Here is a 26942-nt window from a genome sequence, read left to right as displayed (position 1 = left end):
AGTGGACTGGAGTTTGTTTCTTAATTATAATTGAAAGATTAAAACCAAATGTTGAATTACATTTGAGTAAGATCTAAACATAGAATGTGGGCTGCATTAGCCAAGACATTTGTCACAACTTGAAAAGATTTATTATACATCTTGCAGTCAGAGCAGCCTCCAGATAGCTATCATCAGTCTGTTAACTCTTACCACTTGGTATTCATTTGGCTAAAACCCCTGTGTTGACTTTGGGGTTTATTTTATGTTACAGAGGCTGGAAACAGGAGAAGTGAACTCCATCACTGAGCAGTTGCGTTTGGGTTTGTTCAGATACTCAGGATAAGTTTCCGATGGCTTTTTCTGCTCTGGTGATGCAGTTTGTAACTGTGCATGGGGGAGGGCAGCGTGATTCTGAACCCGGGGCAAGCATAAAGCTGGGCTGGCCCATGGTGGTGGCTGTGGTGGGCTGTGGGGTTAGGAGAGGTGCGAATGAGGCTGCTTTGTGGCAAAGAACTGCAGGGAATGAGCGTTCCGGTGAGGCTGTGGCTGTGCCAAGCCTGCAGCCCCCGTGCCAGCCAAGAGAGGTGTCGGTGTCAGTGTTCCTGTGGTACCTTCCACGCAGGTCGGTGAGCTTGGCAATCACTCCCACATCACAAGGGCACAAGTGGCTGCTGGGTTTGAAGTGTTTGGGATGTGAAAGCGCTTCTCTAGGAGAGTGAGCCTCGCAGTGTGAGGGTGCGGAGAGGGTTAAGGATATGAAACGTGTCAGATCGCATCCCTGTTGAGCTGTATTAACCCGTTGTCCATAATCTTGAGGGGTGATGGAGAAGTTAGTGTTAAATGGCAAATGCAAGAGGCTGTGATCCTGTGAGAGGAAATAAGACATGGATGGCATCTGAGCAGTGCTGTTCTGGCATGGGCTTCATGCTGCCCTTTGCTCCATTTGTTTTGGGTTTTGCTCTTTAAAGCAGTACAAGTCTATAAGAGCACAGTTAATGCTGTGCAGCCGAGTGCACTGCAGGCTGGAGGAGCCGCTGGTCTCACGCCTTTGAGGGAGGGAGGAAGGGCTCTGAAATGGAGACACAGCAGCAGCGCTTTCTGCTTTCCTTCTGCTCCTCTTGCTTCTCTTCGGCTCTTCAATGTGCTCTGAAAGTTTGCAAAGGCGAGATCAAAGTGCAAAGTCTCTTGTGTGCTTCAGGAAGCTCAGGCTGGTGCTGAAGGGAAAGGCAGCAGGAGCTGGTGGGTTTTGTCCTAGGACCTCTCAGGGGCTGAACCTGTTGTACTGGAAGAGCCTGATCCTCTTGGCTTAGTCCTTGTGTGATGAAGCTCCATCATCTGGAAAGCAAATGAGGTTCCTGCTCCCACTCTGGGAGGCAATTCCCAGCCCTCACTGCTCTGATGTCTGGAAACTTTCCTAGGGCTTCCCACTCTGGTTTAGTGGTGTTGGCTGCTCCACGTGAGGCCATGGGGCTGCATGGCCATTGACCCCCATGAGCTGGGAACAGAGCCGAGTGGTGCCTGTGGACCTGCACAAGGACTCGGAGCCTTCCTTGGTGGTGCCGGGTTTGATGCTGCCCCATCCTGCAGGGCTGTTGCTTGCAGGCAGCAGGAGCTGGGTGCAATCCCACATTCATGGTGGGTGTGACTGAATGCTGGCCGCCCTGGTGATGGGGTGATGCTGTACCCCATGTGTCGAGGTCGGGCTTTTATCTTGCTCATTCTGGCACCGTGGGCAGCACAAGATGGAGCGGGGCAGTGTGAGGAGAGGCCCCGTGGCCACTCTCCACTAGATGGCAAGCTGAGACCAGCCTGCTCAGGACACTTGTGTCCTGGTGGGGCTCAAACCCCCCCTGCACCCCAGGGCTCTGTGGGGTGTGCGGCTGCCCTTGGCCACTTGCCTGGGGGGATGTGGGTCTAGGGGAGCAATATATCTGCCCCCAAGCCAGGCTGCTGGTGCCTGCAGCCTGAGCCAGGGCTGTTTGTGCTGTACGGGGTGGGAAAGCGCTCACTTCCCAGTTTTGTCCTCAAAAACTGGCACAGCCCAAAATTAGAGCCTCTTCCCTGCTCTGTGCCTCTGTCTGCCTTCTCCTCCTAATGTGGGAGCAGGCAGTGTTGAACCATGGTAAATTGAGGGAAGGGACCTTAAAGCTCCTCCAGCTCCAACCCCTGCCACGGGCAGGGACCCCTTCCACTGGAGCAGCTTGCTCCAAGCCCCTGTGTCCAACCTGGCCTTGAGCACTGCCAGGGATGGGGCAGCCGCTGTGTGGTGGTGCTGGAGCTGACTCCGCACTGCTGCTCTGGAGATGTGGTGCTGTGTTCTTGTAGCAACCCCCGGCATCACAACACAGCCCAGCCTCGCATTCCTGCCCGGTGCGCAGCACCCTCTCCTCCCGCCTCCTCCTCACATATTGCTTCTGGGAATTCTTTCTAAAATTGTTTTTCATTTTCCTTGTCTAATTATACAGAATGGTGAGAGATTTATTTCCCGGTGGAAATGATGTCTTTTGAACTCCATCCAGTCCTTTCAACCTCGGCATTCCTGTCATTTTGGCTCATTCAGAAAATAAATTAACTTGAAGGGCTTCAGTCCTGGCCCCATGCTGTCACAGGGGGACGGTTGGGCACCAGCCCCAGTCCTGCCCAACCTTCTCCCACAGCGCCGGGACCTGCTGCCAGCTGCAGATCTGCTTTAGCATTTTAATTCATCTCCAGCTCCTCGGAGGTCACTTTCTCCTATATTGGTTTTGGTTCTGCACTCATTACCTCTGTAGCTGAGTGTTTCCAGCAGAGCTTCAAAACCCTCTTTGATGGAGATGGGGACCAGTGGTTTGTGCTTAGGATGGAGCATTTGCAGCATCGGCCAGGGCCCGGGGACCAACCAGGCTGGTTACTGATAGTGTCAGCAGGACTCTTCCCTGGGGACACTGGCTGCAAATTGGTGCCACTGGGAGAAGTGCATTATTAGAGGCGGTGGAAGAATCTTCACCCAGAGCATCTTTGCCTACAGATGGTGGATCTTCGGCTGTTTCCTCTTTGCTTTTGAGAGCCCGTGGGCGAGATGTCGGAGCACTCATCACGTCTGCTCTGTGGTGCTTCTCAGGGTTTGGCCAACGTCTGTCTCTTCAGCTTGTTTCCTCACCGCCTTTTCCATGCTGATCTTCCTACCCTCCCGATCCCGCAGACGTGTGTTTCCATGGGCTTGCCAGAGGAAGACGGTTATTTGTGTATGCTTTATTTTGCAGTTTTTTCATGGCCTCTGTCCTGTCTGGGTTTGTTTGCTTATGGCAAATTCTTTCTTTCTGTTCTGTTTTCCATGACCTGACTCATTCCAGTTGCTGCTTCTCCATCTCCCTGTCTCTCTGTCCTTGCTGAAGAGAATGTTTCCCCCCCCACCCTGCCCCTCTCAGTCTCTAGGTTCCTGTTGCTTGCTTCTTCTCTTCACCTCTGGTGTGCTCCCCAGCCCAGAAACCCTGGTGAACTTTCATTGAACCAGAGCTGCAGCCTCACCAGGGCTCTCACAGAGCTTGGGAGCATCAGAACTGCCTCCGAGAGCAGCACCTCTGTCATGGTGTCATATCAGTGACCATGAGCCCTGCTGCTGGCTTGGTGGCAGAACCCGGCCCACGGGAGCTCCTCCTTGGCCTTGTTGCATCCCATAGTTCAAGGTTTTTGCCCCCAAAAGTTCTTTATTCTTTCTGGGGACAAGGTGGTAGAAGAGGATCCTCAGAGAAAGGAGCTTTCAGGCCGAATGATAACGTGTCACGTTCCATGTTAGGCTTTGTATCACATGCTCTTACCACTCTTCCCTTCTCTCTCTCCTGTTTTATGACCTGTTTTAAGCTTATAATAGTAGTAACTTTACACTGAGTTTATAAGCTTTTATTGTGATTCTAAACCACTTAAGCCAGTGAGGTCCTAAACCTTGACTTGAGGCTTTTAATTATGGTTCCAGCAGACACTGCTTCAGTGGCTGACAGCTTACCCAGCCAGGATCACCGCTGCTTCGGGGTGATGGTTTTCTGTCCTTTGCTTAAGAAGCTGTTTGGGCCAGAAAGAGAAAACTACAGAGAGAAGCATTCTGGGTCATCTTAAAGAGAGAAAAGAGCATTCTGGACACCTAAAAGTGTTATCCCACCCATTGTTAGAAAGTTTGTGATCTCTTTGGGCTCTGTTGGGGACATCCAGGAGCAGAGCAGTTGCTCCTGCCTGGTTTTCATCTCTCGTGCATGAATGCCTCATCATTTCTTCAGTGCATGCTTTGCTGCAGCCAGCTTTGCCACAGCACTCCTTGTTGTGGTCTGTGCTGCACCAATTTGCTGCGGAAGCTGGTCATTACTTGGCCATTAGGATGGTTGGTTCCATGGCATGAGTTGGGTTTTCCTCTCTCTTTGAGGTGTTGGTTCTGCTGGGGAAGTGTTGGTTGGTCTTGTATGGCCTTGCTGCTGGTACCCACCAAGGCAAACTTGCAGTGGGGGCTGAGGGTCTGTTCACAGACCCACGGGACGTTGTACAACACATCCTGTGTGTGGGACACCCACTGACGCTGCTGCAGCCTGGGCTTTCCTTCTCCTTTGGTGGAGGCCAGGAGGTGAGCGTGGTGCCGAGAGGCGGCTGGAGCCTGCAGAGCCCCTGGGGGAGAGGTGGTTCATGGAACCCGAACTGCAGCAATGTGTGAGCAGGAGCGAGGGGCTGACGTGTGCCAGCTTGTGCGAGCATCTGGGCTCGGGCGGGCGAACCAGCTCCGGAGGAGGTTGTGGGCTGGTTGCGTCAAGTGATTCCGTGGCATGGCTTTGGTGAGAACCTGGTTTGCAGCCTTTGGCCTCATCTGCCCAGCTGTGCTGGCAGCCTCTGCAGGGAGGCACAGAGCACTCAGCAGGAATGCGAGACCAAAGAGAGCGTGTTCGGTTTCCTTTCTCTCTGCTCTGAAATCACCTCTGCTTAGAATCATTTGAGCAGGCGATTCAAGAAACATGTAGAAATTGAGGGAATAGCTCCATGTTAGCAGAACAAATCTCTGCCAATTTGAATGGACTATTAGAGTATTTTTTTCTACCGTACATTAAAAATTAAATGATTCAATGTACAATCAGTTGCAGAACTACCCTGTTTCTTTCCTCCTTTAATGGTCCTTGCATTTCATTTTAAGCAGTGATTTGCAGTCCCACCACAGTCCCCAACTCAGGCTTTTTCCTGTTTGTGGCTGCAGCCTCAGAAGAAAGTCAGGTCTTTGGAACTCCATTTTAATCATGTTCTTCCTGTGCTTCTGGTCCCTCTCCTGTGGGGACACCTTCCACTAGACCGGGTTGCTCCAAGCCCTGTCCAACCTCGCCTCGAACGTTGGCTACTCTGCAGTGTTCAAGCAGAACACGAGCGGCTCTGCAAACCCAGGATTACAAACGGTCTCACCTCAAAGATGTCACAGTCTTGGCATTAAACCACCAGCCACTGTCAGAGCGAGCGGGCAGTGTAAGAGCTCTGCTCCGAGCAGGAACGTGAGGCACGTCTCTGTTACAGCGATGTTAAAAATACAGACGACGCTGTCCTGTGAAATGAGGATGGTTTGGATGCGCTGAGGCTCCTCGTTCATCAGTAGACGTTGAAAGGAGGAAGGGTGTGTGTGTGCTGGGGGAGCGGGCGCTGGCCGGGCTCCAGCGCTGATAGCTGGCGGAGGAGGATGTGCGAGCTGTTGCTCAGGCATCCCAGAAAACTTAGGGGAAGCTGCTGAATGAGTGCAAGTTCTCACTTTTAATCAGTGCTTGAGTGAGCTGAGCACATCTGCTGCGCTTGGAGACGCTGCTCTGTGAAACCCTGCTGCAGCTATCCCCAAAATGTGGCTTTCTGCACCAGCTGACCTTTAGTTATCATAGAGACTGCTGCTTTGCTCCCCATCCCTTCCACCTACCCCCAAGTGTCTGCTGCACCAGTTCTTTCTGCTGTGTAGATGCGATAGGTCCATAGTTTGACCCAGGTACTCTTCCCCTTGCGTTCTCCCAGGTAACCTTCTCCTTGCTTTGCCCCGGTGGTTGCTCCTTGGGTGACAAAGGCGGCGGGTTGTATAACTGCGCTGAGCTAAGCGGTGCAGATGGCTGGCGGGCAGCCCGCGCTGCTCCGGCTCGGGGGCCCTGGGGAATGCCTGCACTTGTAATAAAACGTGGGCTTGTTTTTAATTAGAACCATCATTTAGTTCAGCTCGGGGCGGCAGAGGAGCAGGACCTGTGTTGAGGATTGGAGCCCCCGATGCTTCACTCTTGATGGATATTTTCTGTGCTTTTAATCAGGCTCAGGCACTGGTGTGAGTTCTGAGATGAAATTTATGTTGGAGGAAAGACAGGGAAAGAGGAGGAGGGAGGTGAAGGGGGGCTCTGAATGCAATGCATTAGTTCGATGCTGAACAGTAGGTTGGGAGGGAAGGAAGGAAGGAAGGAGCTGCCAGGGACCCTGGGCCACCCTCTTCCAAATGAACAGCCTTGGTCTGAATGACATAAACCAGCATCTCACAGTGGGTTTCTGCTGCCCTGCCAAGTCTTTCACTTGGGAAGCAAGGCATAGTTTCTCCTTCCCTCCCCCTGCAGGGATGCGGGCTGGGAAGATCTTACTCCTATCTATGTTGTTCTGGCTGGAAGAGCAAGGAAGGTTATTTCTAGCCACAACACGGTGTAGTCTAGCTCTGAAAATCCTGCTTGTAGTATGAAATCCTGGCTCTGGGACAGAAATAGAACTGGGTTGATAAGGCAGAGCCAGAAACAAGGGCTGATTTCATCAAGGTTGCCAGGTGTCCTGCTTTTAACAAGGAAATAACACTTTTTGTACATGAGCCTTCCTGCTCTGTGCCGTGCTGGGATCCTGCTGCTGGGCTGTGTCCCAGCATCGCAGCTCTGCAGTGGGGTGCCAAGAGGGCTGGGGCATCAGGTGCAGAGGAACCTGCCTGGTGCTGTGTGGACCCGTGCCCATCCTGCTCTTTTCTTTTTATCTTTATTCTTCCTTTCCTTCCTTTTCTTCCCTCCCCTGTTGCTGCAGGGGGCAGGGTGTGTTATGGACTCCCCTCCCCAGGCATGCCTATGCCATATTCCTGTGGCATTCCCATGCATGCTGTGGGAGATGGCTCTCTGCAGAGGTGGGGCTGAGATCTCCATGCAGAGCCTCTTTGTCCTCACCTTCATTGCAGTTCATCACAGGGGACTTTGTGCTGCCAAAGCTTGAAGTGCATGCAGGAGTTAAGTCTTTTCTGGCCTTCTCCTAAGAGCACCTGAGCACTGTGCAACATCATCCAGCAGGGATTTGTGTCTGGGCTTTGCAGGATTGGTTTCATAAACCTTTTCCTTAGTGCTTGCTGCTTCCCAGGCTTCCAACTCCTTGCGTAGGATTGGAAACAGATTCTCCAGGACTGATCTTGATGTGTTTCAGGTTCTGTTGTGCTCTGAAGGGGATGAGATCTGGATCTGGACTGTGGAGAAGTAATCAGGTGGTGGCTGGTGTCTGAGTGAGGACATTCAGAGGAAAGACTTGTTCCAAGTGGATGTTCTATTGCCCCTCTCACGTAGGGTAATTGAATGGGTAGGAAAAGGAGTGTGTAAGAGCCCCAGCACGTGGTTCCTGCTGTGGGGCTGAGCGAGCCCTCGTGCAGTGGCCTTGGCAGCTTTGGGGTGTTGAGGGTGCTGCAGACACCACCCTGCCTCGCTCCATCTGAGTCAATCCGGTGGCTGGGCTCCAGTCCACAGCCTGGTTTGCACTGCACGTTCCCTTCTCGCTTAGGAAAAGGTTGCAAAACACCCATGTGAAATGTGTGCTCCTCCTGCCCGGGTCTTCACAGCCTGCCTTGGGTGGCTGGTGAGCCAGCCGGGCTACCAATTCTGAGGGAATATAATGCTTTGTGTTTCTGCGCGTTTGGCTTGTGCATCTTCTGAGCTGAAAGTTGAAAAACTCGTTCATGGTTGTTTTGAGGATTTCTGAATATGAATCACAAGGAAATTGCATAACTGCAGCATTTCCTCCCATTGCTCAGGGCTTTCCAAACCCCGCGCTCCTCCAGGGAGACTGAGGAAATCTGGCAGGACCGGCCCATTCCTACAGCAGTTTTAGTCCAAATGGAAAGTCTGGGTTGAAGGGTAGGTCCCAGCACTGGTAAAAGGAATGGAAGGTGGAACCTTCCCTGCCTGGGCATGATTGAAATGGTGGGTTCCTCCTCAAATGGAGATCCCTCTGCCAGTGGCTGCTGGTGCCTAAGGCTTTCTAGAAATCACTGCCACCTCCGAGCATCTAGACAACTCTTTCCTCTAGATTTTAGCCATTTGGACAGACTTCCTTGCCCACGGTGGAACCTGAGAGGTTTTGGGAGCTGATTTTTGTGCTGGGATCTGTGGAGCCTCCAAGGGATACAGCTTAGGTTGGACCCTTCTGAGTTTTAAATGAAACCCTGCTTTGTGTATGAAATGCAGCATATTCAGCTACAAGATGTGTGCACAAATGCAGTTGCATGTGAGAGCACAGTTAATGCACTGTGGAGGTTAATAGACACCATGGGCAGGAGTGTGAACCCTGAAACGAGGAAACAAAATTACTCAACATCATCTTTTCTCAGTTCCCCTTTCAAACCCCAGCTACTTCCTTTTCCTTTTCTTCTCCCACAATCCAGCTCCATCCCAAACCACCCACATACCTGATTGCTCTTTGCATGCTCGTGTGTATGACTTATGTAGGAGCAGGTTGGAAAACTGATGGATTGGGTTCTTCTTGGTCTCTCTGTGCACAGGCAGAGGGTGGTGTCAGGCTCTGAGTGGTGGCTGTAGAATTGTTCAGTAATAAGTTGTAAATGCCTTGGTTTTGCTTCCAAATCACAGTGATTCTGCAGAATTGAAGCAGCATTTGCTTCCACTGAAAAAAGATAGGATCTGATTTTATTCAGAATGTTTGACCATCTACAGCATGAATTTAGGAAACTAAATTCAAGGCATCAAGAGCTGCAAAGGTACTGAGTTAATACATATTCTTTTCTATACACATCACTTCTGAAACTTCCTAGTAAAGGTATTTTGGCTCTGAAGATACGAATAAATGGGAATAGTGAGAGCGTGATGTTTAAGCGAGTGCAGTGCTGCAGGCAGGGATTTGGCTCCCAGTTAGTCACTGGCCCCAGTTCTGTGAGTTCTATCACTGTGCCTGCTCCCACCCATGGTACGTGAGACACAGGCTCTTCACCTCTCAGCAAAGCTTTCTGCTTTCAGATTTCCTCCCCTCTGTCACTGACTAATACTGAGAAGTGAAAGAAGCTTTTTAGTTCATGAGAAGCTTTCTGGGTTTAGGTCTGTTTTCTCCAGAGTGTATTAACAACAGGAAAATGGTGTGTGTGTATACATGAAAACACACATATTTTATGGTATCTTATCATCTGGCTCTGTGCTGGGTGATGTGTGTCTGCAGAGCTGCCTGCCTGTCCCCTCCTGTTCTCACCAAGCCTCTCGTGTATTAAATGTGGTCACCCTGCGAGATGCAGCCACACTATCCCCTTGCACTCGTGCTGGCTCTATTGTTGGAGCCCTGTGCCACCCCATGCTCACCGTGGTCTCCCCAGCAGTGCTGAGGTTCTGCATACGTTGAGGTTTGCTGTTTTGGACTGGGTTGTGGAGCTTGCTCACCAGTAGTAGGTGGCTTGAAGAGCATGTTGTACATGGGGAGCGTAGGGCCTCCACTGCTCCCTCCCTTAGCAGAAGTGATTTGATTTATAGTTATTTGTAGTGCTGTAAGGATGAACTGACAGCACAGTGGTGTGATGGAGCTACAAGGAGGATGCTGCAGGGGAAGCATGCTCCTGTCTGCACAGTCTGTAACTTTAGTTTTGTCAGTAATCGATGGAGACTTGGGTGTAATGAATAGTAAGAACCTCTTTAAAATGCAGCACCCTTTCACAGGGAGGGAGGTTGCTCCATCAACTGACTGACTTGTATGTGAGGCTTAATGTTGAAATGCATCTTTGAGCGTTAGGCCCTGCAGCAGACCTGCCTTTAAGGAAGGTTGGACGGGGCTTGGAGCAAGCTGCTCTAGTGGAAGGTGTCCCTGCCTGTGGCAGGGGTTGGAACTGGAGGAGCTTTAAGGTCCCTCCCAGCCCAAACCCATCTGGGATTCTGTGATTTAATCCTGGAAAATTTCTCTTATCCTAAAAAAATCTGGCTCTTCAGAAGGCTTGAGGTGGTGCAGGAAAATGATTTCTCTTTAAAGGTAATGTTTTCCTTGGAGAAGGAAGTGATACTGCAGAATTGGGGCTTGGTTAAAACCCTGATGTTGTAGAGTGGTGTTAATGGATTACCACACTGACAATGGATAAAAGGTTTGTCCTTAACAAGATGGATGGAGGATGACATTATCTCCTTGGTTTATGGTTGCACAGCTGACCTCTGCATGAAATTTCCTTTTCACTGTGTGCATGCTTTGCAGTTAATGGCATGAGCATCTCGTGTTTCCTGGTCTGTCCTTTTCTCTTTAATTAAAGATCAGTCTCTGATGATTAACAGCCTCTCTGTAGTCTCATGTAACCAAACTAGAAGAAGGAATATGCAGCCAGACACATTCTTCCCTGCAGCTGATGCACTGTGTGCCATAACTTGAGCTGCACGACTGCTCCTTCAGGCCAGGGCAGTGGAGGAGACCACTGGGAGAAGGATGGAAAAGCCAAGCTGTAAGAGCCCAGTCACCCTGGTACTGTGTGTAGTGTTAACCCTGTGTCTGGGTGAGCCAGGGCGCAGCACAGGGGAAGGCTGTGCCTCTGCAAGCCTTGGAATAGGAGTTACCTCAAGCTGTGTCCCCTCAATGAGTGCTCAACAGAGGGACTGAAGTTGAAGAGGGAAGCTTCTTTGGGGAAGGCTGACTTCGTGGCCAGGGCAGCAGTGCTGGGGATCAGCCCGCTCTTGGTTTCCTTCCCTCTTTTCACTTATTTTCTTAATATAAACATGAGTTTTCCCTGGAGGAGAGCTCACGTGCTGACTACAGCTGGGTTTGCTGCTGAATCATCCCCCAGGGGCCAGATGTGGCATGATAGATTTTCCCTTGAAACAGAAAACCTCTACTTTGGTCTTGCACAGCATAGCTAGGTGCCCTGGCTGGGGGAGAGGGAACGTGCTCCTTGGGAAAGGTTCCAGGAAGATGGGAGTTAGTGTTGAGGGCTCAGTCTCTCCCCAAGCCCCTACTTTTGAGCTATGCCATTAGATTTGTGCTTCCCTGACTGTGTCCTGGGTGGCGGAGGTGATGCAAGCGTCCTGCTGCCCTGGATGGCATCGAGGGACAGGTCTCCTCCCTCTGTTAAAGGTAAACCTGCAGGAGACAAAGAATCAGGTTCATTTCATTCTCTAATGCAGCCGTGTGGGGGGTGAGAGCTGCTCTCAGCCCCGCAGCGTGTCCGTGGAGCAGCAGCTCCAGTGGCTCTCTGCAAGGGAGCACGGGAATAGCCCGTGTTTGGGTGCCCTCCAAGACAGCATCTGTTTAAGTGGCTGTCGGTGATGTGCTACAGAGCCCTCTGTGGGGTGGTTGGTGTGGGTGATGCAGGTATCGGGCTGGTGCTGGGGCACCCAGTGGAGAGGTCTGTGCTCACTGCTCCTTTGGGGACATCACACTGCCGGCTTCCAGCCTCGTGCTTCTGCTGGAGCTCTTGGTGGGAACCCCAAGAGCAAGGACCAGACCCTTGTACCCGAGGGCGGCTTCCGAATCCCTGTCAGTGTTAATATCGGTCATTGGGAGCCTGCAGCGGAAGGTTGGGAACCGCCTGCCTGTGGCTCGGAGCCTCTCCTGCTCCCCGCGGATGTGTGGCTGTTGCTGCCTCGTGTGTTGCTATCAACATCGCCTGTGGAAACTTTCCCTCCCCGCCTGCTATTTCTGGAGGGAGCATGTGATGGGCTCCGCTCCCCGGGCTCCCTGTGGAAGGGGCTCCCAGCTTTGTTCCCGGCAGAGGAAGGGTGTGCACGGCGATGCTGTGGGTACCACCCTGCACAGGCCTTTATCCTGTTCTAATGGATGCTGCCACGCTCAGCTCCGGCTTGTGGCACTCACACAGCACCGTGTGTGTGTGTGTGTGTGTGTGTGTGTCTGCCCTGGGCTGAGGAAGGGTTATTTTTAAACACTTTGAGCTGGAGAAATGCAACCTGTCTGAGCTGAGCTGCTTACAGCCGCAGTTCTCCTTATGCTGCGCTTTTAAATCGTCCTCAAGCTGTGATTAAACCCTTCTGCCATTGTTTTCCTTTTTTCTATTATATCCACTACTTTAATATAAAGTAACTGAAGTATAGCAGTGGTAGAGACCAGAGGAAGAGGGCTGACAAGGAAGCTGGAGAAGGGCTTTGGACAAGAGCCTGTAGGGACAGGCCAAGGGGAATGGCTTTAACCTGCCCGAGGGGAGACTGAGATGAGCTCTTAGGCAGAAGCTCTTCCCTGTGAGGGTGCTGAGGCGCTGGCACAGGGTGCCCAGAGAAGCTGTGGCTGCCCCATCCCTGGCAGTGTTCAAGGCCAGGTTGGACACAGGGGCTTGGAGCAAGCTGCTCCAGTGGAAGGGGTCCCTGCCCGTGGCAGGGGTTGGAGCTGGAGGAGCTTTAAGCTCCCTTCAACCCAAACCAGGCTGGGATTCTGGGATATGATAATGTTTGAAGATAGGAGGGGGATGAAGCCCCAGCATTGGCTCAGAGAGTGGCTCTGTCGCTGTAGCTGTTACCTCATCTTTATGCATTTCAAGTCCTCTCTAAGCTAATGACATTTCTTTTCCTCTCTTGATCTTTGCCTGACTCCTTTATTCAGGCTGTAAGCACTTGTGAGTGAGGGTGGCTTCCTGCTGCTTGACCAAGTTGTACCTACCAGATGGTCCTGCAATGCCTGTAAGATGCCAAGGGAATTGTCTGCTTTGCTCTAAGTTTATAACCTCTTTGAGAAGAGCATAGAGGAGATCAATCATAAAATAGTTTGGGTTGGAAGGGAACTTTAAATGTCAGCTGGTCCAGCCCTACCTTGGATTTGTTTAGAAGCTGCTGTAGTTTCTAGTTTTAGAACTAGTTTTTTACCTAGTCCATCCCATTTGCACTCTTTTGTTTTCAGACCTGACCTAGTTGTTATTTTAATACCACTCCAAAGCTTTGGCTACCCAAGGTTTTGAATGCAGGAGGCTGTGGTGGTCTCTGGGGCCCTCGCTGTTGGAGAGGTCAAGGCAGGTCCTCCTGACAGCAGACCCCAGTCGCGGTGATCCCAGAAGTGTTGGCAGTCCCTTCCCGGTGCATGCAGAGCTTCATAAGGCTTTCTTCTTGTGTTTTCCAGGTCTACAACTCGAACAAGGACAACCAAAGCGAAGGCAGTAAGTATTTCTCCCCGATGAGACCCCAGGGGAGGTGCCTGTGCTGTGGTGTGCAGGCTCTGGAGGTCAGCAGGAGATGCTGAGCTGCCGGTGCTGGTGGCACCGGGCTGGGCTGTGCTCCCCTGGGCAGGGATGTGGGGTGATGAGGCTCAGTGTGGAGACCATATGGTGGCCACAGTGCGGGGCTGCATCTGGCACCCAGCAGGGAACTGGTGCAGGAGCTCGATGGTGGGACTTGGGCCTATGAAGAGCAGCGCCCAGCTGTAACTTTGACACCTCCCCTCCTGCCCACTATTTGCCTGGTGTTCCCAGGCTGCAGCAGTGATGCTGGGGTGCCTTGGGACCAGCTCCTGTCCCTTATCAGAGCCATGGTGCAGGGGGCATCTTGGACCAACCAGCTCTCCTTTCTGAACCAGAATGTGGAGGATGAGTGTGCCTTTTCCAAAGGGGAATTGGAGCACATAGAAAGAGTGAGGAGGTCTTGCCCAGTCAGGATTGTCAGCAAGAGCCCTTAAACATACAAAAGCTGTTTTTATTGTAGTTCGGGCAATCACAGGCTCGAGTCAAGAAAGCGCTTGATTTCCTTCCTAGAGGAGCAGTTGCACCTGGTCCTGGCTCGTCTGTCCTGTGTTTCAAAACCCTTAATTGAGCCATTTCCCAGTAGGTTTGAATTGCCATAACTGCAATGCTCAAAACTCCGATCCCTTCCCTCCTTCTCCTGAAGCCATCGGTCACAGGGAGCCCAGCCTGGGTTGATGGGTAGTAAAGAGTTCATTTTCATGCTGCCTCAGCCAGGGCATTTTCCTCTGGAGCAGAAGCATTTTTCTCACAATAATAGGTGTGATTTGCAGATAATGTTCCTCACACCCATTTTGGGCACTTGCACAAAACAGTTTCTTTGTCCTCTCTGCTCTCTCTGATGTGGCTTCTCCCTTTTCCTCCATGTTACTGGCTGCACATCCATCTTGTTCTGTATGTATTCCTCCTGGCTTTGTGCTCCATCTCTTACCGAGGGGCCAAGTGAGTTTTCTGAGGCTCAGAGAACTTGCTCAATCGTGTCCTACCCTGGCTATGAACTGTCACTGCTCTGCATGTTCCCTGCACACAACCTCTGCCTCTGCCAGGACAGTGCGTGGTGACTTGGCTCAAGGAACGTGTTATAATAACCATCGTCTAAGTTTTGTTGAGGGGTGATGCAGAAGCAGGGAAAAACACCAGGGCTGGGAGGAAGGCTCGGTGAAGTAATTACCACTTCTGAAAGAAGCACTTGTCAAAGCGTGACCTTCCCATCTTACGTGCTGTCAGCCAGAAATCCTCCTGGGGCTGTGACTTACGCTGGAGTCATCCTGCAAAGTAACAGCAGCTCTTTAGAGGTGGTAAGAGCTCGAGTCAAGTGTCCATGACTTCCCCAGGGTTATTCCTATGGTCTAATCCCGGTCTTCAGCTGCCAAGCTTGCAACAGATCCCAGGCTGGGGCTACGAAAACCTCTTTAAGGGCTTCTTGAAGTGAGAGCTTCACTCAGGCTCTTCACTGCAGGCTCTTTCTGAGCCTGAAGGCCAGCTCCTGCCCATGGTTAGTTGTCCACAGCCTCATCAAGGGCCTGTGTTAGCAGAGGTGTGGGCAGGGCCGGGCTGGTCTGCAGGTGATGGGGCTGCCTGTGGTGGCTGCTGCTGGCATATAAATGCCCACGTACAGCTACCAGAACGGGCTGAGTGGTGCTGCCGACCGCTGCGGCGCTTCGGTTACGGAGCGTGGGTGCAGTGGGTGCATTGTGCTGCCAGCACCATGCAATCCCAGCGGGGTGCCCGTGCTGGGGATGTGCTGGTGGCTTTGAGGAGGAAGCCAGTTTGTCCCCAGGCTGGTGGCGGCTCCCATGGTTGTCTCCCATGTGGGTTCGCAGCCCGGCGCTGTGGATGGGGTTTGTCTGCAGGGCTGGTGGTACCGCAGCCCACACGCAGGTCCTGCCTCTCGGAGCAGCTCAGGATTTGGCAAAGGATAGGGAGACTTTGATGGAGACACCAAATGCCAAGTTTCTCCCTGCGTGTCTTCACCAGACGAGCTGGGGAGGCTTTGGCAAAGTGTCTTATCTTTTAGTACCTCTTCCATTTTGATGGCTTGTCTTAAACAAGAGAACTCCCTCCCTTGTCTGTGCTTCCCCGGCACCAGGGAGCACATTGGCACCCTCGGATGCAGGCTGCATACAGAGCAGGGCTTCAGACCGTCTGGTGGCAATTATTCACACACACGGCTCCGAGCAGGGCTCCGCTGCTGTGTTCAGTCATCTGCCTCTGCTTTAGCCTTCGTTAGAGCTGTGTCTGTAGTGAACTGCTCGCTTCACCAGCTACACTTAGAGTTGATTCAGAGACTGGCTTCTTGCCACGCAGCCCTTGATACAGGCGCTTCCTATGAGGACTCGAAATGTGTGCAGTGATTGAGTGGAGTCGGATGCAATTCCTGACCCCCAAAACCTGCGTACCTCTGCTCCCTGCCTGTGCGCCGGTTGGTCTGAAGGAGACTCTCAGTGCTGTAGTGAGCTCTGCTTTTTGGCCTCTATCTGATTTTACAGAGCTTTCAGGTTTTGCATCGTGCTGTGTGGCCAGATGGCCATGGGCCTGCAGGGTGCTTTATCCTGATCTTCCTCGGGGCTGGGAGGAAGCAGTGCTGAGCCGTGGGGGTGAGCGGTGTCAGTGAGCCACCAGAGCCAGGTGAATTTACATGCACTGGGTTGCAAACCAGGACGACTTGCCCTGCTCTGTGGGTACAAATCCTGCAGACCATTTGTGCTTATTGAATGGAAAATCACAGAACTCCTGTCCCTTCCCCTGCCATCATTTCCCTCTCCTTTTTCCGTACCCACGTGGTTCCCTGTTAGTTCAGGACTCCATCAAAAGCTGTCTTTATTTTCATAAGCTCTTCACAGACCTTAAGCCCCTTGCCTTCCTGGTCTGCAGGTGCCTGGCCTTCCCCAGCAATCCTCCTTTCCCAGCCTTGGGAGCTCACTGGTACTTTGAGACTCATTTCTCTGGTCTCTGCTTCTTGGTTTCTCCCTTTCTCTGTGGCTCTTCATTCCATGAAGCCTATGGCAGAGTCCATAACAGTAACGGTGGAGGCACGTCATTGTGTGGCACAGAAATGTGCATGGGGATGCAGGATTGCTCACTGTGACCTTGTGTGGCCGTGACCGATGCACACAGCTGGAGTCAGCAAAGCTGAGCAGAGCTGATTCAGTCGTCTTACCCCTTCCCGATGCTCTGATACGCCATATCAGCGTAAAGGAGAGGAATTAGTGGATTAAATAGAAATAATCTGCTAGGCAAAAATAGAACAGGAGGAGACCAGCTCAGTAGTGCTAGGAATGTGTTGATACATGAAGGTCAGATAAGGGGTGTGTGTGTAATGCAAGTGACGTGTATCGCCTTTGCTGATGTAAAATACGTCTCTGCAGCATGAGTACTGCATGTCAGTTCTGCATCAAAATGCTGCTCTTGTATGAAGAGCTGGTGGCTCGGAGCCTGGCCTGGGGCTGTGTTTTACATCTTTCCCCTGGGGAATGAGAGCCTCAGGGAGAGGGAATAGCAGGAGGCAGGCCTGTGGGGTTTGCCCCTGCTGTGGGTTTGAATGCATGAATGGGGAAAACACTGCTCTGGTAATAGAAGCTTGTAAATCCACTCCTGGCTATGGCTGAGGGGCTGATTCAAATCCAGGCTGGGGATTAGGGGTGCCTGCTGAGAACAGTGAAGGAACACACGGGCCAGGCTGTTCTGAGTTTGCTCTTCCCTGCTGCCTTCCCTCTCCATTTCCTGACCCCAGTGATGGCAGGAGGCAGCTCCACAATGACCGAGATCCATTGGAGGTGGGCTGTGGGTCCTGTTCCTCCCGTGCATGTGTTCCTGCCCCTGCCTTGCTGCAGCAGCAGCTCTCACTGCTCTCTCACTGGGGTCGGCTGGCTGGAGACGTGGCTCTGGTGGGGTTTTGATAGAGCAGAGCAGGGGTTTTCTTATTTCTTTTTCTTTTCTTTTCCCCTTTTTTTGCCAGTCTTGCTGAACCCTCTCATTGCACTGATCCTGCTGCCAGGGCATGGAGCAGAGCAGGGACGAGGATGGGTCTGGCCATAGCTGCATTGCCATGGGCATGCTCGTGCAGCATTGCCCTCCAGCCCCAGAAGGCCATCATTTGCCCCTTCTTTCTCACCACATCCTGACCTGCAGCCACTCTCGACCAGAAGCTAAGTGAGGTCTAAGCTGCTGAACCAAAGCTCAGGGCTGTGGATCACGGAGCTGCTGGGGCAAGTGTAAGATCTGGGCAGCAGCAGATCCCAATCCAGGTTTGACCTGTGCTGCAGCTGAACTGAATCATTGGGTAAATGAATGAGACAAAGAGAAGCTGCTTCTCTGGGAGGGGAAATCAGGCTTTTACAATGCTCGTTAAAAAGTGAAATTTAAGGATGAAGAAAGGCACTTTGGGTATTTAGTCAGATATTATTTCTGGATGTAACTATTGCAAATAAATCCCTCACCTTTCCTGATCCAGAGCTTGCTAACGAGTGGAAGAGCTTATTCACCTACTTAGGAGGATTATGCTTGGTCGCTCCCATCCAGAAGGACTGGGTGGCTTCTTACCTGGGAAGGTTTGGTCCCAGCCCATGGCTCAGCAATGGGGTGGTGGGCTCTGGAAGGGTCATGCATTTGTAGGTGTCTGCTGCTCAAGTTCAGGCATGCAAGGGACTGGGGGAGCACTGCTGGTTTATGGGAGGGATTGGCACTTCAAGTGCATGGGGAGAGCCTGAAGTGGTGATCTGTGTTGGCTGCAACAGGACCATGCTGGGGTACCAAGAGGTCAGGGTTATGGCCAGTGCTAAGCTGAGGCTAATAAAGCCTGCTGGACTGGGTTTGCTTGTTCAGAAGGGTTTGTACACTGTGGTTTATGCTTCTCAGGTATCCTTGTGCTTGTCAGTGATCTGGGGTATGGGACTTCTGACAAGGGCCTGTAGGGACAGGCCAAGGGGAATGGCTTTAACCTGCCAGAGGGGAGACTGAGCTGAGCTCTTAGGCAGAAGCTCTTCCCTGTGAGGGTGCTGAGGCGCTGGCCCAGGGTGCCCAGAGAAGCTGTGGCTGCCCCATCTCTGGCAGTGTTCAAGGCCAGGTTGGACACAGGGGCTTGGAGCAAGCTGCTCCAGTGGAAGGGGTCCCTGCCCAAACCATTCAGTGACTGTGATTCTGTAGCAGGCTGTGACCCACTGGTGGCATTGATTTTATGCTGCATCCATGCCTGCAGAGTGCTTGAGAGCAGCCCAGGAGGGCCCTAGAGGTGCCAAGCAAAGGCCCCGGGAGCTTTGGGGTATTCACACGTCCTATGGCACAGGCATACTGCAACTTGTGTGCTTATGTTGGCTTGGCACTTCAGTGTGCTTGCCCAGAAAAACATAATAGAGCTGTGCTACTGTTTCAGCATTTCAGGTTCTTGTGCCATTCATCAAACAAGAAATGCCACCAGCAGAGAACTCAAAACAAGTGATTAGGAAGGGCCTGCACTGAGCAAACCATAGGCAGCCGATCAGCTGGCAGCTCCTCGTGGAGCAGCCGAGGCTCTGTGATTAAGTAATGATGTGAACAAGGGGAATGCAAGGGCTGAGATTGCACGTGCCGTGCTGTGAGGACACTGCCAGCCCTGGGCTCTGATCCCTGCCCGCTGCGCTCTCCATCAAATGCAGTTTTGTGTCCCTTACAACACGGCATTCCCTTAGGGAAGGCGGGATGGTGGCAGGGGCAGATGCATCCCTAAAAGGGTTTTGATGTAGGCCTGCATCCCAGGGCACCCTGCTCACCCTTCCCTGCAGGCTTCTCCTGTATGGAAGGTTTCCTAAACCTTTACATAGGGGAGAAGTCATTTTCCTTAACAAATAGATGTCTGCAGGCAGTGTTGGGGAGCTGACTACAAGATGAATTGTTCCAGCAGGTATTTGGACCCGTGTGTTAGTAATTCCTTGAAATTAAATGTGAAAGCCTGCAATGGCGTGAGTTAATTGAGTTTTACATCCCATTAACTCGCATGTTTTAGATCTTGCTCTTAGGCAGAGGCAGCTGCCTTCAGGACATCCTAATTTGCACCAAATAAATATTTCATTTGTGCTAATAAAAGAAGGGGCTGTTCTTGAACTGTGCACATCTGCATCGAGTGAGGGTGAACGGGACGTAATGAGTAGTGTTCATGAGGCAGGATTGGTTAGCTGCGCCTTTGCATCACTTGAGGCAGACACTCCTGCCCCCCCCACGTGTGATGCAGGCAGGGTGCAGGCACTGGGATGGTGCTGCCTTGCTCCTCAGGACCAGATCCGCTCTCCCTGGGCACAGGAGATGCTTCCATAGAGATTTGACCTGAAATCCCTTCCCATCTCCCAGTCCCTATCGCTCTTCCACCGCTATGTCATCAGCTCTCTCCTCTCCATGTTATGTTTCTACCTCCACACTTTCACCTTTCTTTCGATTTCTTTACTGTTTTCCTTCACAGTGGTTGCTCACAGTTATCTCCTGCTTCTCTATTCTGTTTGTTTCTTTCCCAGTTCTTCTTTTACCGTCACTTTTCAGTGCTCTAACCTCTCACATGACTTCTTGAGAAAACCTGCATCTGCACAAAACCACCTCAAAAGCCCCTAGAAGGAATCCAAGGCAACCCAGTGCCCCAGGCAGAGCCTGGGAGGTCAGTCCCACACCAGCATCTCCACTGGTGATGGAGATGGCCTCAAGATGAAGGCATCCCTCCAGCTTGGTTGGCCGGGTGGAGAGCTGGAAGGAGGTGCAGGAGTTCCCTGGGGCTCCTCAAGCACGCTGCTTGCTGTTTCCAAGGATTTGTTGTGTCAAAATAATGTATGATTCCCTTTACCTCCTCCTCCTTCCCCACCTCACCCGAGCCGTGGTCCAGTGCTGCTGTCAGTGTCAGCACTGGCTGCGGGTGAGTGCTGTGCTGGTGTGGAGCCAGCCCCCTGCGCGGTGTTCATCGCTTCTCTCTCCTCTCCCCCTGCAGCTGCCCAGCTGGATAACATCGGCTTCAGCATTATCAAGAAGTGCATACACGCTGTCGAGACAAGAGGTAGAGCACATCACCAGGTGGTCTTGGTCTGGGGGACGGCCTCGCAGCTGTGTGGAGAGGAGCAATTGCTTACCTGCTGCTTCTCATGAGCAAAATGATTCATTACCCCTCGGAGACCTGTAGCAGATAAACCTTGTGTGTGTGCTCAGTGTTGCCTTTGCTGAGATGTGCATTCACCCTGCGGCTGCAGTCAGCAGGGGCTGAACAAATGTCAGGGCAGGGTTAGGAAGGGATGTGCTGGAGGTGCAAAATGAATGAAGGGACCGAAGCTGGGACTTCATTTGAGCTCCTTTCACACAGTGAAGGCCCCTGTGTTGTTTGTTAAGTGCAGATCATCTGTGCTGCAGCCGTAACTCCCTTGCTGACTGTGGGGTGGTGGAAAAGTGTCCTTAGGTCTTTTATTCTTGAGCTAATTGAGGGTAATACTTTTAATCAATACAAGAAAGCCTTGACATCAAACCAGATTTTACTCTCTTCTAGAACTTTGTGCGTAGTTGGTGAGAGAGTTTAATTATTTTTGCTATTAGAGAAGTCAAAGAAATGAGAGAAACGTTGGTAGCTCTTGTGACATTCTCCTAATAAGCTCTTTATTTTTCCTAGGGATCAATGAGCAAGGGCTCTACCGAATCGTTGGAGTGAACTCGAGAGTTCAAAAGCTGCTGAGTATATTAATGGGTGAGTATCTCGTGTGTTGTTAAAGGCAAGTAAATTGTGCTGCTTTGAAGTCTCGCCAGCCGAGAACAGAGGCTCTTGTGGGGTACCTAATTGTGGTGAATGTGCTCTTAGGACCCCAAGCTGTTAGAGGCCGGGAGGTCCCAGGGCACCACTGGCAGGTTGCTAAGGTAGGACTCGTGTAGGACATGGCTTTCAAAGGTCTGGTGCAGTCACTGGTGTCCTGCTCACTTGCGCTACGGATTTTGGCAGCCTTCCCAAATGCAAACTAAAATCCTCAAAGGAATAGCTGAGAGCTTTGGTTTAATCCCATACCCACCACGTTGTTCCCACAGTACTTCTTAATTATTTTCTCTTGTGTGTTGCATGCTGCCTGTGGCTCTTGCGCTCCCCTTGGACCTTTTTATGCCTGTTTTAACACAGTCTTACCCAGACCTTTCAAGCTTGTCTTTCCCTCGTGCCCAAAGCATTGGTCCTGTGGTTCTGGGTGCTTGGGAGGAGAGAAGGTGTTGGGAGCTTGGCGTTGATGCTGTGGGGCTCCTCTGAGCACTGGCCCTGATGTGCAGCCTCGCTGCATCTGCCCAGCAGCCCTCAGAAACCTCTCTCACTTAATGATAGGATGGCAAGAGGGAAGCTGTGGTGTTTGCTACAAGTGCCTTGTGCTTTGAACCAGCATTCACGTGGGCCTAATCTGAGCACTGAAACGTGCAGGAGCAAACAAGTCTTGTGATTGTCAGTGAGCTGGTCCTGTAGCATGTCTGGGACAACTACGGCTTCATCTGCAGTGGTTCCTTGTTGGTGGGTTTGGGTTTCCATCACCCGCAGCCGTGCAAAGCAAGTTGGGTCATACTTGTTGGTCTGCATTGCAGAATCTGTAGCCAGACTCTTTCGCAGTGTGACTTCCTTTCCCTTGCTCCCTCCAAACGCCAGCGCTCCTTTCGGTTTCTCCTTGCAGAAAGTTTGAATCCTTGTGTTTCACTTTCAACATCCTTCCTTCTCCTCTTCCAGCTCCCCCTTCTCTCCCCTCTGTGAAACTGTTCACTGAGCAAAGCCCGTGGTGGCTGTTACAGTTGTCAGTGTTAACCTATGCAAAATTGATAATGTAGGGATAATGAGGAAGCAGAAGGGTAAGGCTCTAAATCAGAGGCTGACGCAAGGGGACCTCTCTGCACCGGTTTTGCTCTGGCATTTGGAAAGCTCTCTGCAGTCACAAGAGCTGGTGACTGACTCCTTTATTAGTAGAAGTTTGGCATAGGTTCTGCGGCATGTGAATATGTCCCGCTGGCCACCCAAGTACTGCAGATAACCAGAGCTGCCTCATGGCACACATGCTGCGTCCTCTGCTTCTGCTTTTCATGCCGGTGTGCATCACCTCACGAGCGAGCAGAGCAGCAGATCCCTTTTCCTCTCGCAAGGGCAGCCGTGGGCTGTGTTGATTCTGGGCCGGGGTGGCAGTGGTGACAGATGGCAGATCTTGCTTGGTTTGTGAGCTCTCCGGAGCTGGGAGGGATTCAAATTCTTGGACACCATCCAGCATCCATTATCTCCTCGGCGACTGAAGCCTCTCAGCTGTCGACCTCGTGTCTCATAACGCGGTGATATACTGCCGGGGTTCTCTTTGTCCTGGCATGTCTTCGTTGGAAGTCCCGTTAGAGGCGAGGGCGTGCGGGTGCTGCTGCGGGTGGGCGCAGGAAGAGGACCCCCTTTGGGGATCTCCCATGCTGTCAGTCACTGGAGTGCTTTGCAAACCCAGGACTCGGTATCTTCCTCTGAATCACAGGCAGTTAAATCCTCTTCAGCCATCGCAGCGCTAGGGCTGACTGTGAAGTCGAACAGAAACGTATCCATTGTCAATTCCCCTTCTGGTCATGGCTGCCCTCGAGGCGCTGAGGTTCTGCTGGTGGCGGCACCGCTCTGCTCAATCCCTCGTGCTCGGATCCAATCCCCGTGTTCAGATCCAACCCCCATGTTCGGGTCCAACCCTTGTGAACGGAGCAGCCAACTTGTGCTTACAACTTCAGGTTTCCTTTATATTTAGAAATGAATGTGGGCAGCGGTACTGATTCACATGCAGTTTAAATGGCAAAGAGCTCGGGTTTCCCGGCGCGGCGGCTGGTGTCAGTGACACTGCTGGGCTGGCCCCTGGCATGAGGTGTCCCTGCAGGAGGTCGGCACCGCCTGGGCTGACCACGGAGCAGAGGCTTCCCATGGGCAGCAGCCGGGTCAGGGCTCGGGTTTGGGCAGAGCAGCCTGACTCCGTCACAGCCAGGGTGCCACGGGGAGGGTGCTCCCCAGGGCTCGTGGAGGCAGAGCAAGCAGCCTCCTACCCTTCACCATCACCAAGCACCATCAAAATGGGGACAACACCCAACAAACAAACAAACTTTAACAGTCAGAGCTCCTGTGGAAGGGTTTATGATGGAGGGGTGTGTGTGCAGGACAGTGATGGTACTGGCGGGTCCAAAACCTGGCACTGAGTGGAGCTTTACAGTGTCTGATCTTCTCCTCTTGCTCCTTCCCAATGTTAGGAGTGAGTGGGGCTTCCTATGGCCCCTCACTGCGGGGTATAATGTGCCCTGTGGCTGGTTTGGAAATATCTCGATCCACCCAGGCGTGGGTGAGGATTATGGCTGGGTGACAGGATGGTGCCCGGGAGATTCCCTTGGCCGTGGAGGAACTGGTGGGGAATTGAAACCAGGCCTGAGGGCAGCGGCTTTTGCCATCCCCAGGAAGCAGATGGAGAAGTTCCTCAGAAAGGGCTTTGGGCAGTGGCTGTGCAGGATGATGGGCTGAGCGGGGTGATGGGCTGAGCGGGGTGATGGGCTGAGCGGGGTGATGGGCTGAGCGGGGTGATGGACTGAGCGGGGTGATGGGCTGAGCGGGGTGATGGGCTGAGTGGGGTGATGGGCTGTGTGGGGTGATGGGCTGAGTGGGGTGATGGGCTGAGTGGGGTGATGGGCTGTGTGGGGTGATGGACTGCGTGGGGTGATGGACTGAGTGGGGTGATGGACTGAGTGGGGTGATGGACTGAGCGGGGTGATGGACTGAGCGGGGTGATGGGCTGAGCGGGGTGATGGGCTGAGCGGGGTGATGGGCTGAGTGGGATGATGGGCTGTGTGGGGTGATGGGCTGTGTGGGGTGATGGACTGAGTGGGGTGATGGGCTGAGTGGGGTGATGGGCTGAGTGGGGTGATGGGCTGTGTGGGGTGATGGGCTGAGTGGGGTGATGGGCTGAGTGGGGTGATGGGCTGTGTGGGGTGATGGACTGAGTGGGGTGATGGGCTGTGTGGGGTGATGGGCTGAGTGGGGTGATGGGCTGTGTGGGGTGATGGGCTGAGTGGGGTGATGGGCTGTGTGGGGTGATGGGCTGAGTGGGGTGATGGGCTGAGTGGGGTGATGGGCTGAGCGGGGTGATGGGCTGAGTGGGGTGATGGGCTGTGTGGGGTGATGGGCTGAGTGGGGTGATGGGCTGAGTGGGGTGATGGGCTGAGTGGGGTGATGGGCTGTGTGGGGTGATGGACTGAGTGGGGTGATGGGCTGTGTGGGGTGATGGGCTGAGTGGGGTGATGGGCTGAGTGGGGTGATGGGCTGAGTGGGGTGATGGGCTGAGTGGGGTGATGGGCTGTGTGGGGTGATGGACTGAGTGGGGTGATGGGCTGAGTGGGGTGATGGGCTGAGTGGGGTGATGGGCTGTGTGGGGTGATGGGCTGTGTGGGGTGATGGGCTGTGTGGGGTGATGGGCTGAGTGGGGTGATGGGCTGTGTGGGGTGATGGGCTGAGTGGGGTGATGGGCTGTGTGGGGTGATGGGCTGAGTGGGGTGATGGGCTGTGTGGGGTGATGGGCTGTGTGGGGTGATGGGCTGAGTGGGGTGATGGGCTGTGTGGGGTGATGGGCTGAGTGGGGTGATGGACTGTGTGGGGTGATGGGCTGAGTGGGGTGATGGGCTGTGTGGGGTGATGGGCTGAGTGGGGTGATGGGCTGTGTGGGGTGATGGACTGAGTGGGGTGATGGACTGAGTGGGGTGATGGGCTGTGTGGGATGATGGGCTGAGTGGGGTGATGGGCTGTGTGGGGTGATGGGCTGAGTGGGGTGATGGGCTGTGTGGGGTGATGGGCTGAGTGGGGTGATGGGCTGTGTGGGGTGATGGGCTGTGTGGGGTGATGGACTGAGTGGGGTGATGGACTGAGTGGGGTGATGGGCTGTGTGGGATGATGGACTGAGTGGGGTGATGGGCTGTGTGGGGTGATGGACTGAGTGGGGTGATGGACTGAGTGGGGTGATGGGCTGTGTGGGGTGATGGACTGAGTGGGGTGATGGGCTGTGTGGGGTGATGGGCTGTGTGGGGTGATGGGCTGTGTGGGGTGATGGGCTGAGTGGGGTGATGGGCTGTGTGGGATGATGGGCTGTGTGGGGTGATGGACTGAGTGGGGTGATGGACTGAGTGGGATGATGGACTGAGTGGGGTGATGGACTGAGTGGGGTGATGGGCTGTGTGGGGTGATGGGCTGTGTGGGGTGATGGACTGAGTGGGGTGATGGACTGAGTGGGATGATGGACTGAGTGGGGTGATGGACTGAGCAAGGTGATGGGCTGTGCGTAAGGGGCTGTGCGGCTGCCTCAGGATCATCCCCTGCCTCACACACCAGTGTCTTGCTGTGGTTCCATCATGGCTGGGAGGTTTGGGGGTGTCTGCTCAGCCTGGGCTTCACTGCTGCCCACTGTGCTGCCTTGCCATGGCCAGCCCTATTCTCTGCCCTGTGGCACCCATCCCATCACCTGGGGTCTGCAGGGATGAACGCATGGAGATGAATGGGGCTGCCATTCCCTCTGCTGCTGCTCTTTGCCTCCAGGAAGAAAACAAACCAGCAAAACTGTTTTTTTTGGGAATGGGAATAGGTTCCTCCCACCCTGAATTTCTATTTTCTATTATCTGTTGTAGATCCTGCCATAAAAAGGCATGTTCTAATTTCTTCTTGGTGTAGATCTGGAATGCTGCAGCTCCCCTTCCTTTCCTCAAATATCCCACATATAAGGCTGTAAGTGATAACCCCCATTATCACAGCCCGGGGAGAGCCGGGAAGCGCTCCTTTGAGACCACGCAGGATGAGTGAAGGGAGCAGGGGGGATGCTGCAGCAGCCAGCAGTGCTGCAGGGTGAGCAAAGTGCTTTCTTCAGCCTCAAAGCCTTGGGGAAGTTAATTTTCCGGTTCTTTTCCGCTTGCCCTTTCACTTCAGCTTTTCCATATCTGCCAAGAAACATCTGATGAGTAATTTGCAGCAATGAGCAACGTCAGGGTTAACGCTGAATCTGGCCTGTGGGGGCTTCTGCAAGCCCCGTTTCACATTTACACCAGATCCTGTGGAAAGGCGTCCTTGTGCAGGGCAGAAGGTCGCTGCGGTGTGCTGCAGGCACCTCTAGCTGGGCAGACAGGTGCTCCATCACTAACCGACAGAGCCAAACCTTCATAAATCTGAAGGTCAAGGGGAACTGATGATCTGCTCCGAGCCTTTTCATGCCACCAACCACAGTGTTTCACCTAGGGCTTCATCAATCTGCCTGTGAACTCCTGGATGAGCTTGCGGAAGGACATCCCGTCTTGAGCTGTTTGTTGAACTGCAGGGAAGGCCTTGCTGGGAAAAAGGGGCTAGGTTTTCGTGTTCTTTTTCACTTTGGTTTGGCTTTTCCCTATGCCACCTTTATCTTGAATCTCTTTAAACTGCCTCCTTCAAAAGGAGGTACAGCAGGAAGTTGCCCTGGCACTGGGGGGAAGGATGGTGCTCAGTTGTGTGATTACAGTGAGGGACATGTGATCCCAGTGCGGATATACGGTTCTGAGGTGTTTGTTTTCAGGTGCTGCTCTTGATGGCTTTTTGTAATTAAAA

The 26942-nt window shown here is 52.8% G+C and overlaps 1 protein-coding gene across 6 annotated transcripts in view; it reads left to right on the top strand.

Moving 5' to 3' along the window:
- Window positions 1–26942, top strand: part of ARHGAP26 (Rho GTPase activating protein 26) — a gene marked incomplete at its 5' end in the record, with an annotated part of 146781 nt that overhangs the window by 66522 nt on the left and 53317 nt on the right. For all 6 annotated transcript variants that reach the window (XR_013957839.1, XM_080627465.1, XM_080627464.1 and 3 more), the window contains 3 exons: window positions 13264–13300; window positions 20322–20387; window positions 20988–21062. Coding sequence is in view for 5 of the 6 variants with exons in the window: in XM_080627465.1 (XP_080483591.1) it covers window positions 13264–13300; window positions 20322–20387; window positions 20988–21062 (178 nt within the window). The remainder of the gene's footprint in view (window positions 1–13263; window positions 13301–20321; window positions 20388–20987; window positions 21063–26942) is intronic.

Source organism: Psittacula echo (genome assembly GCF_963264785.1).
Source record: "Psittacula echo genome assembly, chromosome: 11".
In the NCBI taxonomy this organism is placed as follows: Eukaryota; Metazoa; Chordata; class Aves; order Psittaciformes; family Psittacidae; genus Psittacula; species Psittacula echo.
Note: the sequence above shows the minus strand (reverse complement) of the source record. Positions and strands in the feature narration are given on the sequence as shown.